At 34.3% G+C, this 20,862-nt stretch overlaps 1 protein-coding gene and 1 long non-coding RNA gene across 2 annotated transcripts in view; one reads left to right on the top strand and one right to left on the bottom strand.

Moving 5' to 3' along the window:
• Positions 1–5,300, top strand: part of LOC146998436 (uncharacterized) — a 130,912-nt gene extending 125,612 nt beyond the window's left edge. The window contains exon 3 of the long non-coding RNA XR_015039424.1: positions 3,042–5,300. This is a non-coding gene — a long non-coding RNA (uncharacterized LOC146998436). The remainder of the gene's footprint in view (positions 1–3,041) is intronic.
• Positions 1–20,862, bottom strand: part of LOC118193606 (agrin-like) — a 217,236-nt gene that overhangs the window by 38,040 nt on the left and 158,334 nt on the right. Inside the window, exons 19-22 of the mRNA XM_085810646.1 lie at positions 6,802–7,014; positions 6,311–6,435; positions 5,301–5,408; positions 3,644–3,778 (exon numbers count right to left, since the gene is read on the bottom strand). Of these exons, the coding sequence (XP_085666772.1) occupies positions 3,644–3,778; positions 5,301–5,408; positions 6,311–6,435; positions 6,802–7,014 (581 nt within the window). The remainder of the gene's footprint in view (positions 1–3,643; positions 3,779–5,300; positions 5,409–6,310; positions 6,436–6,801; positions 7,015–20,862) is intronic.

The following is a 20,862-nucleotide window of genomic DNA, read 5'->3' as shown; positions in this document are numbered from 1 at the left end:
TTTACTGACTATTCTGGTTTCCCACCTACTATTCCGTACAAGAATAAGTTTTTAGTATCGTGCTGCATATAAATGAGGTAAAAAGAGTATTTAAAGGAAGATTTCGCTTACTTCAACAGAAGAGCTTAGGAGTTCTTAGTGACGGCGCGTTTGCCTTCAGGCTACTTCGTTGTATAAAACTAACTACGCTCGGCTGTATTGAATGTGCCTGTTAATATTCGCCAGTTAATTCAATTAAGGGCCAACTATGTTATATAATTGTGTTCAGCTTCGGCTAAGTTAAGTTTAGTTTAGCTTTAGATTAGTTTCTTATATTCTTATCTTGAGTTAAAGCCCAAGGGGAGGCTTTTGTGTAAGCCCGAGAAAGGGGCCATATGTGTCCTTAGGCTGAGATAATAAAGGGTGAGTTTAACACTTCTCTGGAACTTTTCGTTTACACACTTGGACTCAGTAATAAGTCACTGCGTAGTTCAACAAGTTTTCTACTAATAAAACCATAGACAAGAAGTTAGAAACATTACACGTCAAAATGCTTTAAGTAAGTGGGTAGTTCTCAAATAAATTAAAATTTTTGAATATTGCACATCTTTATTGAATTTAGTAATAATCATACACTGGTGTGCAAAAATTAAGGACGAGACGGTTTTTTCAATATAACTTTGTACAAAAGCTTTCCAAATCAACACATTTAATACCGTAAGATCCCCAATACGTAAGGACATGAGTAATGTAAGCAACACTTACTAAAAGAGAAATCAGAGGTATAAAAAGGAGCTTTATTGAAAAAGTAGCATGGAGCGCAATGCGACTGAAGGCTGAAACATCCCTGTGATGGGTGTCCAGCAAGAAACATCCGGTCTTTAATAGGGAATATGATCTCCCCTGACTGCTAGGCAGGTTTCACAGCGTCTGCCCATGCTGAGAATGAGGGTGTCAATGAGTTGTTGAGGCATTGCTGCCCATTCGTCTTGCAGCGCCAATCGAAGCTCCGGAATCGTTACTGGTGGTAAGGTACGAGCTGCCAAGCGTCTGCCTAGAAAATCCCATACATGCTCGATGGGATTGAGATCCGGAGATCGTGCCGGCCAATCCATACGTTCAATATCCTCACTCTCTAAGAGCTGTTCGGCAGCTACTGTGCGATGACTTGGTGCATTGTAGTCCATAAAAAGGAACTGTGGACCCATAGCGCCTCTAAAAAGACGCACATATGGAAGAAGAATCTCGTTACAATAACGGGTCCCGTTGACTGAACCTGTGTCGAAGATGTGAAGGTCTGTACGACTACCAAGCATGATGCCTCCCCAAACGAGAACACCGCCACCTCCATACCTGTCCCTTTCAATGATGTTCGAGGGATGATTGCGGCTTCTCCGCTCTCTCCAGATGAGTATGCGATGAGAATCGCTACTCAGACTGAATCTGCTCTCATCTCTAAAGAGTACTCGCCCCATTCATTGTCTCTCCAATTCCGGTGATCCCGGCACCACAGTGAACGCCTTCTCCGATGGGCAGGCGTTAGAGGTACACACCGTACAGGGCGTCGTGCAAACAGACCACCCCCGTGCAGTCTTCTGGCCACGGTAAAACGCGATATCGGTCGTCCAGTCGCCTGTGTCGTGTGTCTAGCGATTTCTCCCGCTGTCTGCCGCCTGTTTCTTCTGGCCTGTAAAGCAATATACCGCTCATCTGCGGATGTGGTTCCTCGTGGAGGACCACTACTAAACCTCCGGATAGCTGTTCCTGTAGTTTGAAATTGTCTCCAAAGTCGTGAAACGATGCTGTGAGCAATTCCGAACTCTGCAGCCACACTTCTCACACTGCGGCCTTCCTCCAACTTCCCAATGATTCGACCTCGGGTAAAAGCATCCAGATGTCGTCTAACAGATTGATTATTCGCCATTTCTCGCTGAGGCAGCAACTCGGTGTGATTTTAACTGCTATACGGCGTGCAATCTCTTTGCCAGAAATACTGATTTTAGACCTACAACATGCTTTATACTACTCAGACACTCTCCCATTACGTCTACCTGCATATCTGCGCATGTGCTACCGCACATCACCTTACTTAATCTCCTGATTGGTCTTTCTGTCCGCTCTGCCTCTTCGTTCAGCTGATATGCTAATTTTTCGACTTCGTTCTTAATTTTTGCACACCAGTGTATAATCACATCATAATACGATATAAAATACTGTTATTTTCATTGTATTGTTATACAGAATATTTTTTACAGCCAAAAGCATTTTAACGAGCAGAAAAACGTAAAACAATCTTGGCTTTCCTTTGAAGAGGAAGAAGCGAGTGTAATTGGAGGGATAAACCCTTCTGCTGGCTGGAAGGGAGTTGAAGTGATTTAGACGAAAGAGTATAACCGTCGTTGGGGCGGAACGTTTTTTGCGAAACTGTATTACATCCCATACTAGGATATGCTTGCCCTGTTTGGGCATATTCATGTAAATCATGTAGGAAAAAGTTACAGCAGGCACAAAATTGTGCCCTAGGACAGATCACCAACTCGCCTTGGTACGTTCGAAATCAAAAACTTTATGATGAATTAGGCATTGAACAATTGAAATATTTTTATGGCCGGCTTGCCCGGAATTTTTATGGTTACCTCCTAAGTATACACAACTCTGTTATAAAGGTTTACGATTATGATGCGAATGACCCAAATAATTGTAACCGGCCTATGGCCATACTTAGTACACATATTATTTAAATTGACATGTTTTACCCGTATTGTACATTTATGACTTATGTTATAATTTAAGTGCACCAGTTGGCTCACATTATCTGTATTGTATGTATGTATTATATGCATCTCTAGACTCAGGTAAAAACCAGCTCGCTTCCCCTTTCTCAGCTTTCCGAGATAGCATTTTTAGGTCTTGCTTGGAACTCGGCGCACGCTTTATTTCTGCTAGAATTACCAGTTATCTCACTGTTCTTTTACTCAAAAATTATAACATAATAATTTTTTTAAAAAATTATATTTTATGTTGTTGTTTGACTTCTAAATGAATATTATATTTTATTTTAGTTACTCATGACAACATTCGAAACAACCAACATGTTCGATAAGGAATAGGATCCTTGACACAGGCACCCTGGTGCTACATCGCTTCCATGTGCGACCTCTAACGAAATGTCATTGGGCGGAAAAGCATATACACGTGCCCAAGTGCATCCTAATTTTGGTGGTGAACGTCCCCAGAGGATGGAATCCAACGATCCCTGCCCTCTCTTCTCCTAACAACAACCTGTCGAGAAGACTCTCGGGGTGACGGCATTTTAACAACGCGAGCTAGAAGTACACTATATATATTTATAAGCACCAGTATCCTTTTCTGGGATTCAAATAGGAGTCTAGTAATGTAGTAGTCATTACCATTAACATCCATATCGATCAAGGCAGCTACTGTTCTACTGGTGGAATTCTTATAATGCTACTGACATCTATTTTAGTATTGGTGGAGTATCATACAGTATATTTCTTGCTATGCGTTTAAATATATTTTGAATTAAAATCAGTCTGCTTTTGTACCATTTTTAGATATTGACAAAACGCTTGCAAGGTATTTGCATATGCTTTATAAAATGAATTTAAAGCAAACATAAATTTGTTTAAAATCTCATACATACGTTTATTGCATTGTTTTCCAGACCTTCCTGGCAAACATTTACAAGCATAATTTCCTTCAGGAAGGACAACACATGTTGAACCGTCCCCACATGGGTTGCTAATACACGGATTAAGGTCAAATTCGCAATTTTCACCTGCAATAAAACAAATCATTATGTAAATAACAGTAAACATCAGTAATGAAATATTTACATAATGCAGAGACCTATTACATTATCTAAAAATCAATCCAAATTGAAATGAAAAATTGTTTACTTATACCAATTTTCTAAATTAAGCATATTAGATTTATTAAATCTAGTGATAAGCACATTTATTAAGTTTATTTTAATTAAAATTTATAAATAGAAATCATACAAGCTTGTATTGTACCTTAAACTAATATTTAAAACATTTTAAGTATATGAGTTGCATTATTCAAATTATACAGTTTGTTTTCTTTCCAAAACTTATATTTTTATGATTTCTAAATTACATTCCTTATCAAATAATCAATAAAACGTTACGACTGAATCCTAAAACATAAAGCATATTAAACTCAGTGTTACAATTAAATATCTTATTTGTTTTTAATTTTTTGTCCAAAGTGCCCCCCCCGGCAAATTCTTTTCAGTAGTTTTTGTACTGTAAAACCTCTTTACTGTAGAATTGAAAGGAAATCTAAAACGTTTTTTATTTATCCAATTGGTAAAATGTTGATTTATTTCCCTTCAAATGAAATGTTACTTAAAAACTGCAATAAATGACTAAAAAGAGTAATAAATATATTTACACCTTAATAATGTGTATTTCGTTCTAAGAGAGAACAGAATTTTGTCACAGCATGAGAAATATGCAGATCCATCAAAATTTTGAATTTAAATTCCCAATTAACTAATTACTTCTTAGAATTCCAAATTAATCTACTCCTCAGATCATTAGGTATTATTTTATATTACTTTCCTTATCACTAGGTATCATATTTACGATTAAGTACTTCTAAATATCATAAAATACACATTATGTAAAATCAATCAAAACTTCTAAATGTTTCCTTAACAGACAGTTATTTGACATGTATTCAGCATCAACATTTTTTTAAATATCGCAATTCGTTGCAGGTACTAATGTAATAATATTCAACTTCCTATCTTAAAACTCCACCAATTATTATATAAATATTTGAAATATATTACAGCAAAATATTAAAGCATCTAATAATAAACAACAGCAACAAGAGTAATGTGAGTAAATTTTCAGGATTATAGTTTCGAAAGACCTCCCTCATTGAACCTTTTTCATCAGCAGTGAAAGTGAAAACGTTAAGTTGAAAGTTAAATCAAAAGTTAAATCCTCAGTTATGGGAGTGAAAAAATTATATTAAAGGTTAAACTTAACCTTCTGCTTCAATTGCAGAAGCTAAACTCTCACTGTTGAAACCGCGATTTAACCTTCGAAACTGCAGTCTCGTGAATTAACGTATGTCCTGCCTATTCCTGTTCCTGTTAGTTGCTTTAATACTAAGTTTTTCTACTTACTCGTACTTTCTGTTACATCAGGGTCTTGCATTTATATAAAACAAATAAAAGCACTTCAGTTTTTATCTAACCATGTAGTAATATTTTGTTTCTTCTTAAGTCATATGTTAATTTAAACTAAGGATGTAGTATGTCTTACCTGAAAATCCATCCTTGCATATGCATTTGAATTTCAACTTCTCTGAAGAAAGACATGTTCCTCCATTTTTACAAGGCATAGCACTACAAGAGTTTTCTGAACAGTCACCTTTGAAAAAATAATATTTATATCAAGAAACCATTTTATATTACCAGAGACGGTATTTTAGGCTGAAAAAATCACTTTTGATTAAATTGCTAATTTGAGTATGAAATTTGGTAAATGTTTTCGCTATTAATGATGTTGCATATTTATATATAATTAACATTTATGTAAGTCTGTACACAAAACGCTTTGAAAGAGCAAATTTAATTATATATTTATTGCAATTATTATTCTAAGTAATGAATTAATAATTTTTTGTTCCGTTATTTAAAAAAATACTTCAGGAACCATAATTGTATCAACTGTCGTAATCCACTTATACTTCAAGTTATAAATCAAAAATGTCTTTACTTCTAGTTAGGAAATTTAATGCTTAATCTAATTACAGTATCTAACATAGCACTGTATTTTAAAATTATTATAATTCAAAATTGTCTTTAGGTCTAATTTGGAAATGTAAAGCTTAATCTAATTAAAATATGTGGCATGACACCGAATTTTAAAATTATTTACCTGGTATTTTTTTTATTTATTTTTATTTTTTATTTCTGTCTTATGATATTGGATTATCGTAGTTCAAATAACAACTCTATCTAAACTGTATAAGATTTTAGTTCTTATTTACATTAACCAGTTTTAATTAAACATTTCCTTTCTTTCTGACCCACAAGTGGCTGACTGGATAAACTGTTGAACACTGGTGGTTCGAAACAAACACAAATGGCAACGAACGGACTAGTTGCATGACGTTATTGTCGTTTTTCCCCACATGGATATTTTCTTTGAAATAATTATATCCTAAATTTTTCGCGATTACAATACTTCCTTTACTTCGTACCAGGAAATATAAAAAGAAGAGAAAAGCTAAAGAAAAGAAGGAAACAATTATTTTTAATACAACTTACTTAATCCTGAACTTTTCAAAATTTCTTTCGAAGATGGATATTTCAGATTCACTTCTCGCCTGTCAATTTTCAAACGCCGAATGCAACCAATGAAGCCATTTTCTACGCCAATATTCGCATATACTCTAAAACAAAATGACTGGTAAGACAAAATCGAAATATGTTTTTTTTTTTTTTTTTTTTTTTTCAGACTTAAGTTAATTTTGAAATTAATTTTGGCTACTCTAAACGGTTATAACAAAATACGTACTAATAAATATGTACCATCTTTAAGATATTTTAAAATTTATTTTGCTTGCAAAAGAAATTCTTACTCTGTTTTCAACCGATACTTTTCCAATAATAAAAAAAGTAAATCTTTTATACTTTTTCAAAAACTTATAAATTACATATTAATTAAACATGTTAAATATACATCGACAAGTACGTTGCAAAAATTAACTCTGATTTTAATTCATTAAAATCTAAAACAAAATAGACAGGTTACGTACATTTTAGAAGACACAGGTACATGACCAACAAATAAATTCTCTACCAAATCTAGAGAGCTCAATGTGCCCAAACTTCTTCCAGATACACTTTCCTGCCCATCGACAGCAAGCATTCCATCCTTCAGATATCTTTTTGCTACTACTCTCTGGTATTTCCCAAGAATTACCTTTTGCAATGAACGGAGCACCACAGCACCGCTACCTAAATTGTACCTATTTAAAATAGAAATTTGTTAAGTATTCAAAATTAATTAAGAAAACAAAGATAAAAGTACAGCAATAATCATGATATCAGTGGAATAATTAATAACGTACAAGATGATACAGAATGCATTATATAAACTTGAGATTTATTTCTATGGATTATGGTACTATAAAGTGCATAAAATGCAACTCAATTAACATTCAGCTATTGAGGTAGCATACATTCTTTTAGGTCACTAACATTTTAACCGCTAGATAATTTTTGTCAGTACACCTATTTTAACGAATATCTTGCCAGTTTAAATTCTCTCGCGTCTCATTTTGATATGCAGGTAGTTACTTGCTTTTCCTCATCACGCTTCAAATTAAATTGCTCCGAATTTTGTATATTTGTATAGAATGTTCGCGAAATTATATGTAAATTGTAGTATCTTTCGTTTCGTGTAGCATGAGAGGCCTTAAGAAGTGAAGCTTTGCCGGAAAAATTAGGTTGCAGGGACAAGTTCTTTAACATAGAGGTAAATGATAGCAGACGATGGTTTTGGCGACTATATTTCGTCACCGAATTAGGTGAGAAATCACTAAAAGTCGCCAAATTCGGCGAACATTTCACAACATTTTGGCCCTATACCTGTAAAACTGCACTGATCCGAACACTACGAAACTATAACTGTATCTGGCCCTATGTAAATATAACTGCAATTTAGAATCAAAGGTGCTAGAAATTTCTCGGCAGATGGGGGGAAGCTATATAAGGCCAGAGAGGGAATCAATTCTCAATTTTGATCAGAGTTTTCCTCACAGTATTGGAAAAATCGCTGTGTTGTCTTAGGCATTTCAGAGTTTTTATATATATTGTCTTCTCTTTAATGTTCCTAGTAACTTGAAGTGGTAACTACTGATTGTGCTCTGTCATACTGAGAAGAGGTACTTTTCTGAAAAGTTTCCGAACTGTAGAGGTGTTTCTTTCGGGAAAATAAATTTTACTAAGCTAGCACCGTTTCTTCGTGCATTCAATCCATTACGAACTCGTACCTACGTACAAATATCATACTAAATCTGATTTATGAAAATGAAACATATTATATATGCATGTAAATAAAATATTTAAACATATTTTCCTTTTGTATGCACTACTTGGAAAGTGCAATGTCTTGCACAATGCATCTTTCACATTGCATCTCTTTGAAAAAGGTCACAAACGGAAAAATACCATTATTTCGTTCTAAATAAAAATTGTTCTAATTACCTAAATTTCATAGCTGTAAAATGTGTTTAGTTTTAGTTTTATAAAAGTGAAACTAACAGGAATCTGTAACAAAACGTAGATAAATTTTGTTCCAAATTGATTAAACATACAGAAATAAACAGTTCATTGAGTTTAAAATCGACTTCAAGCTCAAACAAGATGCAATACCTCGTAATATATTAGCCTGTTTATGCATCTTTTAGCTTTACTTGAAATACCATTGTAAACAGAAATATCCGTCAGCATTTTAGAATTTAAAACTCATTGCTTATATAGTACCTTTAATAGAGCAGCATGATTTTTATTTGGGTATTCTTTTAATCGCTACTACATGATAATATATAGTACAAGTACAGTATAAATCACTGCTCTGCAATCTTTTCAAGATCACGTTAAATGATATTATTCTTAACTTCTGAAAAATTATAGAGATACAAAGGAAGTATGCGGTAAACATTACTTACACAATATGCAGTTTACTGCAGTTTTTTAATGTAAGTAATATCTTACTTTGCATAATTTATCAATTAAACTTCATTATATTTGCGCATGTGATAAGAATAACATTCTGTTCAAAAGGTCCATTATTGGCATCTGTTTTTACATAACTGCATTAGATTATCGAACATATTACCCGTCAATACGGTGGCAGTACTTTACCAGGTAGTCTGCTGTGTGTTTTATATTTTTCGTGGGCAACATTTTAATTAGCGAATTCCAGACTGTCGAATTAAATAACTATAACCATGAATTCAGTGCAAGAAATTTATTGATATGATATAGATATCTAACATTTAATAATATTTTGATTAAATAGGTAATTTTTCAACCTCTGAATTCAGTGCAGTTATTAAACATTATACTAGTATCTTGATAATTACGAAAGCGAAGAGAACTTTAGACCACATCTTTGCCAGGAGCTGTAAACAAGTAACTAATTTACGCAAGCACATTAGATTTTAACATTAATTTGTAATGCGTCTCTTGACTGTTCTGGGTGATCCCAGATTACCCATGAACTATTAGGACAATAACACACTTCCTGTAGGTCTAGATTGATGCGGATCAAGCGGGAATACAGATTGATGGGAACGAACAAAGCAATGCTTTATATATAGACTTGCTGAGATAAATGTGAAATATTGATTGAAATTTAGAGCGCTGGTATGCAAGGCGAGGAATGACGAAAGTAATTTGTTCACATAATTGTTTAAGATACAGATACTAAACCAAAGCATTCATAAAAGGTAATACTATGCCCATGGTAGCAGATTTCACATATTGACAGAATTTAAGTCACCAGTATCAATTAATAATGATAATTAATTATCTGCAATAGTATTTCTTTATTATTTCTAGACGGTTGCTGGAAGTCACTTTCATTAATTTCATGTGCTAATCATTCTTGATTAAAAACTCCTTCTTATTAATATCGTAAGCTAATCAATTACACGTACTTATTTGCAAAGTATAAAAGAGAGCATGCACGTGAGTTCTGTTCCACAACATCAGTATGATAATTTCTTAAAAATAAAATGTGTTTAATTTTACTTGGATTGAGGATAATCAATTATGACCATTAATAAGCATATTATTAAGCATAATTGTATATAAAAATGCTAATGCTTATTTTAGAAAACATGAATAGTTACCCATAATTATGCTATGTGGAAAACAAAAATTTCCGAATATCATTTCGTTTCATATATTCATTTATGGGAACATTAAGGACCGATTTCTCAACTAATTCAGCTGTGTTATTAAATTATTTCTTTAAAGCAATAGTAAATTCATGCACAGAACTTAGACGTGTCTTCTCGAAATGCTGACCACAAATTCATGCGAAACGGCCTTTGCATATTTCAGGACGAGGCTCTTAGTTATTTTAAGTCTTATGTCTGAAATCCCAGTCTTACACCATGTCGAAATTTGAAATTTTCCATAAATTTATATCTCGTCTTTGGTTAAAGGCCGATCTGAACATGTATGATTCATTTGTGTGCAGTAAATAAAACACCTGCTGTAGATGGTTGTAAGAAATTAATGCATGTCCCATCCGAGTTTTCATGTTTTTAAGTAATAGCACCTCCAAGTGGTAGCTAACAAGTAAAATATCGGAAGTTTGAATTTCAGCGAAGATATGCTTGATTTTTCATATTTGATCACTTAAAAACCTAATAGTCGCAGCGACGTCAAACCTGAAATGTCGTAGTCAATCAGTCATCACTATCTGGGCATGGTCATCTGGGACATAATCCCCGGGCGCTCTTTGAGAGAATTAGAATTTGAAAGAATGGGCTCTCGTAGTAGTGGAAGCACAACCAACTATCAGCTGCAAAATCCATGGTTTGAATCCCTTAATTTTCCCGATCCGTGTTGTGATAAACATTATAGTCTCAACATAGTTGCCTATAAACTTCTGATACTCAGGTAGTAGTCGAACTACTTTAGTTCACTAGTAGTCGAAGTCCATATATGATGAATATTGACACTTTGTTTACCAGACTTTAACACCTCATAAAAATCTCAAAATTCCTGCTCTTAAATATATTTTTCACTGGCATGTTATTATTTAATATATATTATTCATATTCCTAAAGTTCGTTAAAAATGCTATAGGCAGAACTATTTAAAATACGAAAAATAATTAAGAAATTACACACGTGCTAAAAAAATATGCAACACGCTAAAAGAAAAGGTAGGATGTACAAAGGGGGAATTAAAACATGAATTTTAGATATGAGGTAGAGGTTGCATTGCCGAATGCAAATAGGTTGTAGAGATATTAGGTTATTTCAATGCAAGAGATATGAAAAATGAGCTATGCTCTCGCCGGAACTCGAACCACGGACCTCTAGAATACGCTCCGAGCGCGCTGACCACTACACTACGAAGGCGGAAGAAATACCTTATAATATAACCAAAGTTAGCATAAAACGTAATCTTGCAGTCACACTACAACGCGTTTAAAGGAGGCATGCCGGACCTAGGCATAAGTTCGCAAGCAGGGATAGTTCCCTGTAATTCGAGATAGCCAAAGCAGAGAGCATAAGCCAAAGACACCATTTGCATGATGAAGCTCTTTGGGGATTATCGGGATACTGCGAGCTGGTGCAAGACAATCCGCTGTTGCGAGAAAGCTGAATGTGCATCGTAATGCCATCAAACAGGCTGTGGAATCGTTACCAAAAAATTCAAAACCCCTGTAGAAGACGGGGATCTGGACGCCTGAGGGTCACCAAAACGACAGACTATCCCTTCCTTCTGCTATGTGCAAGACACCTTAGATCACTAGTAGCACAACAGCTCTCGTCGCATCTATGTCCTGCTGCAGGACAGATATGTCCTGCTTTCTCCTACTTTGACTGCATGAAGGTTCAGGTGGACTGTAGGCCCGACGACCTGCGGTTTGTGTTCCTTTGTCCCCATTGCATGTCACAGCGCGGTTGAATTGAGCCCGTGAGCATCGCAGTTGGACACCAGAGCAGTGGGGATACGTACTCTTTACAGATGACTCTCGATTTAGTATCCAGATCGATTCTCGAAAGATAATGATATGACGAGATCCAGGGACCCGCTATCGAATGCCAAACATCGTCGAAAAAGACCATTACAGAGGAGGAGACCTACTTGTTTGAGCTGGGATAACACCGAACGACCGCACTGTGGTGTTGCTGGCCGTGATCGTATAAAGTGACGATACTAAGAATATCAAGTACAAATTAATTTTGCGTAAATACTTAAACTAAAATTTGGTGTTTAGTACATTGCTTAATCATTACTAAATAGATTAACAAGACTTACCCACTGATGCATGCATGAGCCGAATATTTTCTTTTTCCAATCTCATATTTATTTTAATACACATACTTTCTGGATTAAATAAGACACATTTATCACACACATATACATACTAAAATATCATAACTTAGATACACGCAATGCGATAACTCAAATGGAATGTCCGTGGAATGCCGAAACGTGACTATTCGCGCAATCCTGTCCCATCGAATAATTTTGCGGTTGAAACGTGGTCAATTTTATCTTCGTATTATCGCGCTGTCTGGTTACACACTTATAAGCTCTTCTTTTTTTCTTTTTACATTCATATTATTTTTACACACGTCATCACGTGGTAACACATTGCTGGTCAAGCACATCTTGAAGTCGAACAGTTACTTATATTCTGCTTGCGCGTTTATTTTATGTTATTCACAAATCAAACATCTACTTTAAGTACTGGATTTCTTCATTCTGCTTCTTTCTCGGCAAAATTTGACAGGAACAAATGGCGACTGCCGAGTGTGTGTGGACGGGCCACACACTCGCTAAGCTCGACGTCAGGCAGCAAGAGGGTAAAAAGGAAAAAGAGAGAGACAAACCAGTCCTTCCAGTTTTTATACCTTTCGACGCACGTGCTCGCGCGTGATAACGATACAAGAATCGATGTAGTCACAATGTTCTCACATTCCCTCCGGCCGAAGAAAAAAAAATTTGTCCCATCACTGGACAAATGAAATCCCTCTCTGCTGGACACACTTGAACTTTCGTCTGCATTACATACACATTTCACACCAATCTTTACATCATTTGCAAAGGCACTGCACTTTATCATTTCGTTAGCACTCCATACATTCCTCATTCTATGAACACAGTTGAGCTTTCGTATGTACTATCACACATATTTCACGTTAATATTTCACATTGTTTGAAAAAAAAACACAGCATTTAAACATTTTGTGATATATATTTTTTACATTAGTATTATTCTTTTACATACTCATGCATGTCTACTCTTTCCTAAAATATCACCACAGATGCGATTCCAGGCAATGAAAATTTGGCACTTAAGACACATAATTTACAATTCACATATGATTAAATATCCAATCAATCACTTAAACTAAGAACATTTGCATTATCAATTTTGATGGAACTCCTCTTAACCATTGTTTACCTTATTTCATTCTTTACATTTTAGAATCACATTCACTATTTCATTACATAGCTACTTTTATCATTTGATCATATTCATTTTACATATACATTTGATACACCAATATGTCATGACATTGTTATAAGCTACATTTGTATTAGATCCACTACTAAATTACATACCTTCAATTTGATTCAGCAGTAAGACAAGGAGATTTGAACCACACTCTTTTTTTTTTTTTTTTTTTTTTGAATCTGCTACCTAGTAATCAATGAGACCCTGCATAGTACAAATCAATTCTTCTGGTATATGGACCAGCCAACTCTACCAAAATCGTGCAATTAGCACTTTATTACACTAAATTGACCCATACCACACATGATCATCATTCATTATCTAGCTTGTACACATACTACATTCTTATCATAATCACAACTTCTTTACACTTTTTTTTTTGATTTGCTGATCTACAATTTACAATTGTGTTACACTCCTAATCCTCGTTTTGTGTTGAATCTACTCTTGAAGGCTTTTGTAAAAACAATTTACTTACGTGAACTTTAGTGGTTTTATTCTCTAATTGTATTATATAATTGTCATTTTCGTAGCTTTTTAATGATCTCATATGGCCCCTTGTATTTTGGATGTAGCACCCTTCGATCAGTAAATTCCTGCATAAAAACTTTATCCCCTGATTTCAATTCTGGAATTTTTCTCCCTTTCAAATATTTTTTTGCACAATTAAAGTATTCATCCTCATTTAATTTTACTTGTTGCTTATCTCTACTCAATTGTTCCTTTATTCTTTTGGAATATTCCTGGAAATCTTCTGCTAATTTAAGAGGATCATTGCTATCTATGGGAGTATTTAATGTTCTACCAAAAAATAGTTCTGCTGGTGAAAATTGAGTTACAGAATGTTTAGCATTATTATAATACAGTTTAAACATCAGTACTTTTTGTGGCCATTCAAATATTTTGTTTGATATTGCTGCAACTGATTCTTTCATCACCCTGTGAACTCTTTCAATCAACCCATTGGACTGTGGATAATAAATTGAACTTTTTCTGTGTTCTATTTTAAGCGATTTTAAAAATTGAGTAAATTCTGTGGAACAAAAATAGGAACCGTTGTCTGATAACAAAATTTTTGGAATGCCAAATATGGCAAAATAATCATTTAAAGATTTTATGATGGATTGAGAAGTGCAGTTGTTTAACGGGACTGTTTCCAAATATCTGGAATAATGATCAATGATAGTGAGTACATAAAACTTATTATCTATGGATCTTGGCAGTTTACCAACTATGTCTATAGCTATCATCTCTCCAGGAGCAAGATCTTTCTTAGGAATTAGACGTGGCAGAGTGTTGTGAGGTCTAGACTTATTTTGTAAGCAATCTGAACAATTTTCTACAAAACTTTTCGTATCGCTGTACATACCTTTCCAATAATACTTTGCCTTTACAAACCATATGTCTTCTGAATACCAAAGTGAGGCGCATGAACTGTCTGTAATACATCTTTAATTAATGCCTTAGGAATTAGAATTTTATTCTGGATACTTCTGTCTTTCTTTCTCATATTTACAGGTTTTAATTTTATCATTACTACATCTGTATGACTATCAATAAAATATTGTTCTACACTTTCTTTGTGGTTATCCTGTAATTTTTTTATAATTGATTTTATGTCTGGATCACTTTGCTGTTTACTAATTATGTTTTGAATAGACAAATTATCATTGGTCTTAAATATATTTACATTGTTTACCACTACATCCTCTGAAACTCTTGACAAGTAGTCTGCTGGGTTTTTTAAACCAGGAATATGCTCCATCGTGTATTGAAATTCCTGTAAATATAACAACCAACGTGCTACAATATCTGGCTGTTTGTCAAGACTAATATGGAAAGTCAGAGGTTTAGCATCCGTTAATATTATAAATTTTTTTCCCATACAGATGTTCGTGAAATTGCTTTACTGATCTGAAGATTGCATAAAGTTCTCTCCTAATTGAAGGATATCTAGCCTCAGCAGGTGTTAAAATTTTTGAGTAAAATTGTACTGGGAAAAACTTTTCATCAGTTTTTTGCATTAATATGCCACAAATGGCTGATCTAGAAGCATCGGTTACTAAATATAAAGGTTTATCATTTTCTATGTTTTTTATTGTGGGTTTTTCTAAAATTAATTCTTGTATTTTATCTAATGCATTTTGGCATCTCTCGTTCCACACGAATGGTATATTCTTTCTTGTTAAATTTACTATTGGCTTGACAATTTCTGCATAATTAAAAATTAAGTGTCGAAAATAATTTACCATGCCTATGAATGTTTGAACCTCTTTCACATTTCTTGGCCTAGGAAATTTGGCTACTTTCTGAATATTCTCCTCTGAAGGAGCAAAACCATTCTTATTACCCGAAAAACCTAAATACGTAATCTCTTGTTTACATAACTGCAATTTGGCTGGGTCTAATGTTAAATTAAATTTTTTTAACTTGTCAAACACCTTTTGTAAAATAATTACTAGTTCATTTATACTGTTAGCTGCAACAATTATGCCATCTAGAAAATATTGTAAATTTGGACCCTGCAATTCACCTAAACATTTTGATATTAGAGTATGGAAATAAGCAGATGAATTTTTTGCACCAAAAGGTAACCGAGTTGGTTGAAAATTGCCAAGTTCCGTGCAAAAGGCTAATTTTTCTTTATCTTTCTGATCTAACTTCATTTGAAAAAATGCTGACTTAAGATCTAGCACACAATAATAACTTTTACCTGCTATATTATGCAAAATATCTGAAATCTTAGGTAGACGTATTTGATATGATTCAGTTATGCAATTTAACAATCTATAATCTACTGCCATTCTAAATTTTAATTTGCTAGGATCAGTATTAGGTGGTGCTTTCTTTTTGACAAAAATTACTGGAAAACTGTAACTCGATGTCGATGGCTCTATAATACCTGCTTCTAACAATTTGGCTATCTCCTCCTGGGCATATTTTTTAGCAATGCGAGGAATAGTGTATGGTCTAGTTTGAATTGGAAAGTTATGTAATAAATTAAATTGTGGCATGACAGCATCAGTCTCACCCAGAGTGGTGTAAGATTTTGAAAACACAGCTAAATTTTTCATGAGCATTTCAATCATCTTATTTTTTTGTTCTGCTTCTAAATGACTTAAATCAAAATCATCTGGGCTTAATTCCTCCTTTCTTAATTGTTTAATTTCTTTTAAAGTTATATGGTTAATCTGCAAATTTTGTTGCTCTCTAGGTTTTTCAAATTGTTTTTTTTCGACTTTATATACCTTACCAATCTTTTCACCCTTTCTTAGAATAATTGCGGCATTGGAATTGTTTTCAATTATGGTGAATATATATTGCCTGTCACTTATCTCATGAATTGAATCAGTCACACCTATCTTGCCCACTTTTCGCCTGTCTGGTGAGAACATTATTTGCTTTTCTTTCTGCATATTAATTGGAATGCTTAACTTTACTATCTCTGCTGTATTTGGCGCAATTCTGGTATTCAATACTACTCTTACAATACCCGACTCCTCTGGTCTACTATTCTTGTCTACCTTTTTTGCATTAATATTAGTACAGTTTTTTCTATTGTCCAAAAGATCAAAATATGTGTTATCAATGATTAACTGACTTTTATCTGCATCTATAAGTATCTTATTTTTTTGAATGAAATCATACCCTAAAATCATTTGATAATTTGTGTTCCAATTATGTTGTGTAACCAAAAATTGGTTGGCAAGCCATTTATTTCCTAAACGAAATTTTAAGTTTACAGCAGATACATATGGGATAGTAGCATTATTTAGCGTATGTATTCTTACAGATCTGCTTAAGTAATGAATCTTTGTGTAATTTTTTATTACTTGCAAGGTGTCTGGCTGTATTAAGCTTAAATTTGCACCTGTATCAAGTAATGCTTCTACCACAAAGTCGCCAAATTTGATTTCTATTACTGGTAATTCTGTGATACTATTAGTTTGGCAAGAAGCTACCAATTTTTGTTCATTACTTTCTTTAATTTTGTGTCGGAATCTTTCATGTGTATTTGGCCTATTTGAGTTCCTTATTTTTTTTAATTTTGTCTTGTTTCCCCCAAATTTTTTTTATGGGCACTTGAGTAATACTTTGTGTATCTGGGAGATCTGCAAGTACCCTTCATTAGTTTAAATTATTTGTACGAGTATTGTATCTTCTGTATTGTGGCCTATTTCTATTACTGTTCTGTAGTCTATTACCTTGCGTGAAAGCATACCGACTATTATATCTATTCCTTCTATTGATAAAGTTACCCCTATAAAAATTTCTTCTCTGGTTGTTTCTAGCCTGTCTATAATATTGAAAATTATTGTTTGAAGGAAAATAAGGACACTCTGTAGTCCAATGATTCTGTTGGCAAATATGACAAGACTCTCTATTACTACTACTTTGTGTAGCATTATTTTCTAGGCTAGTTACATTGTTTACACTACCATTAGGTAAAATTTCATTGAATTTTTTTGACAAATCCTCAATGGCTCTATTATTTTGCATTTGTTGCATAATTAATGTATTTAATTCAGGTGAAAAATCATGTGTCTGTGAGCTATTACCAGAATCCTCCAATGCTTTTTCTATGTTCTTTGCCTGTTTAACAGCAGTAGCAAAATCAATAGGTCCTAGTTTTTTAACCTCCAGTCTTAAATCTGGTCTGAGAGCTTCTAAGAATTTTGAAAGCATTGCTTTTTGAGTGAGGTTATGTACCTCTTCACTCGAACTAAGATAGCACCCAAAATATTTTGTGGCATAAGTATTCACTTTTTCCACTAAGTCCTCGACTGACTGATCTGGGGTCTGTCTAATTGAGTTAAAGTTATTTTGAATTGTGTCAAATGACTGAGATTTTGCAAATTTTTTACTTAGTAATGCTTTTAAATCATCAAATGACATATCTTTACACGATTCATTATCAATTACAAATTTTAATGCTTTACCCCTCAATTGAATTTTTAACACCAAACTTTTTCTGTTCTCATTCCAGTTCTCTAAATTTGCCATTTGGCATAACTGATCTAAAAAAAACGTTATATTTTCGTCATGCTCCCCTGAAAAAGTAGGCAGAGCAGTAGCCAGACTCATATTCATTACGTTATTATTCTTAGCCATTCTGAATCAATTTACTATACTTTAGTACCACTCTAAATTACTATTATTATTACTTCTAATGTATAGTACATTCATAAATACACTATTGTAACTTATCGAAATTTTTCACATGGATACAAGTTATTATATACTCCTTACCACACAATATGATATACATTCAGGAATAATTTCTTAAATACTGACCAATTTTGAATTGATATTACCATTTTCACATATCTATTTTTTATCATTAAATTATTTCACATTAGCAGGAAACAGTCATATGGAATTCTATATATATATATTTTTTTTACATATGCAATTTTCAACTTTTTCTTAATGATTCATATCAGATAAACACAAAATTCAAAATTTTATCCAATCATTACTAATATTCACCTATTTGATATCAGACATCATCACAAAATTCAAAATATTTAAGCAATTATCAAACTGGAATCACATGTGTAGTTATATTTTTAGGCATAAGCATAAAATGGTTCTCTACCTGAAATGAAACAGTTAAAACTTAATTTCCCATTTTTTTTTTTTTTTTTTTTTTTTTTTTTTGGTCACGGCACCATAATGAGCCTTTATTATTATAATCCTGGTCACGGCACCATAAATGTGGTGTTGCTGGCCGTGATCGTATAAAGTGACGATACTAAGAATATCAAGTACAAATTAATTTTGCGTAAATACTTAAACTAAAATTTGGTGTTTAGTACATTGCTTAATCATTACTAAATAGATTAACAAGACTTACCCACTGATGCATGCATGAGCCGAATATTTTCTTTTTCCAATCTCATATTTATTTTAATACACATACTTTCTGGATTAAATAAGACACATTTATCACACACATATACATACTAAAATATAATAACTTAGATACACGCAATGCGATAACTCAAATGGAATGTCCGTGGAGTGCCGAAACGTGACTATTCGCGCAATCCTGTCCCATCGAATAATTTTGCGGTTGAAACGTGGTCAATTTTATCTTCGTATTATCGCGCTGTCTGGTTACACACTTATAAGCTCTTCTTTTTTTCTTTTTACATTCATATTATTTTTACACACGTCATCACGTGGTAACACATTGCTGGTCAAGCACATCTTGAAGTCGAACAGTTACTTATATTCTGCTTGCGCGTTTATTTTATGTTATTCACAAATCAAACATCTACTTTAAGTACTGGATTTCTTCATTCTGCTTCTTTCTCGGCAAAATTTGACAGGAACAAATGGCGACTGCCGAGTGTGTGTGGACGGGCCACACACTCGCTAAGCTCGACGTCAGGCAGCAAGAGGGTAAAAAGGAAAAAGAGAGAGACAAACCAGTCCTTCCAGTTTTTATACCTTTCGACGCACGTGCTCGCGCGTGATAACGATACAAGAATCGATGTAGTCACAATGTTCTCACACGCACCGACCTGCCTCTACGTGATTCCCGGTGGTTTAATCTCAGCCGTCGGATACTGAGATGAAATTCTACACCGTTTCGTGCTTTCTTTTACCGCTGCAATGGGTACCGACGCGATATTTATGGACGGTAACAGCCGCTCTCAAAGAGCTCGAGGTGGACAGAGTTTTCTGGAAAGCAAAATCATTCCACATCTACCATAGCCTGTTAGGTCACTGGATCTGAGTCCCATACAGCATGTGAGGGACATATTGCGGCGGCAGGTATGAGGTTGCAGTGTGCCGCCAGGCACCCTCCACCAGCTCCGACATGCATTATTACAGGAAAAGGTGGTAGTGACAAAACAAGCTATCGGCGTCTCTATCACCATCTTACTCGCCGATGTCAAGCATGCATTTTCAGCTAGAGAGTATCATGCTCGTTATTAGCATGATGCTTCCATTGCACATTATTCCGACCATTTTGTCTTTTTCGATGTGATGGTTTTAATACATGTGTTTCTGTATGTCTTTGCTCTATTGTTTGCTATGTAGTCTAGTAATGCCATACCAACCTCTTGTATCAATTTCACGCATATCTATTAAATAGTTTTTGTTTTATTCCGCGTTTTGGTTTTGTTGCTTGCTTGAGCAAGACTGTATTTTTAAAGAAATATTCATCGGAACAGACGGGTCTTTGTTTTAGTTCTCCTGACATTATTAAGCAAAAGTAACCACGGAGCGCCTTATGGCAATTGCTCCCCTTACCAACTTCATTACTGGTCATGGTCCCTTCCCGGATTACTTCTACCGCCGCACCATCTCAACCACGGATCGCTGTGTTTGCGGGGGTGAGGGGTCACCGGACCATTATATCTTTCAGTGCCCACTCACGGAACAGTTCCACTTCCCGATACCAGCCAATATCTCAGCATTTCACAAGTTCCTAGCCAAAAACAGAGCGGCCATTAATAAAATCTGCAAAATAATAACCACCATTGCAGCATATGGCCAGGACCTCTGTCAACCAGAGTAATAGGGCTTACATGCATTACTTGCACTGACATATGCACTCTAATGCTCTACCATCTAATCTCTG

This window comes from Stegodyphus dumicola, chromosome 2 (genome assembly GCF_044657685.1).
Source record: "Stegodyphus dumicola isolate Sdum_Otavi_A_Nest chromosome 2, ASM4465768v1".
NCBI classification, from domain to species: domain Eukaryota; kingdom Metazoa; phylum Arthropoda; class Arachnida; order Araneae; family Eresidae; genus Stegodyphus; species Stegodyphus dumicola.
Note: the sequence above shows the minus strand (reverse complement) of the source record. Positions and strands in the feature narration are given on the sequence as shown.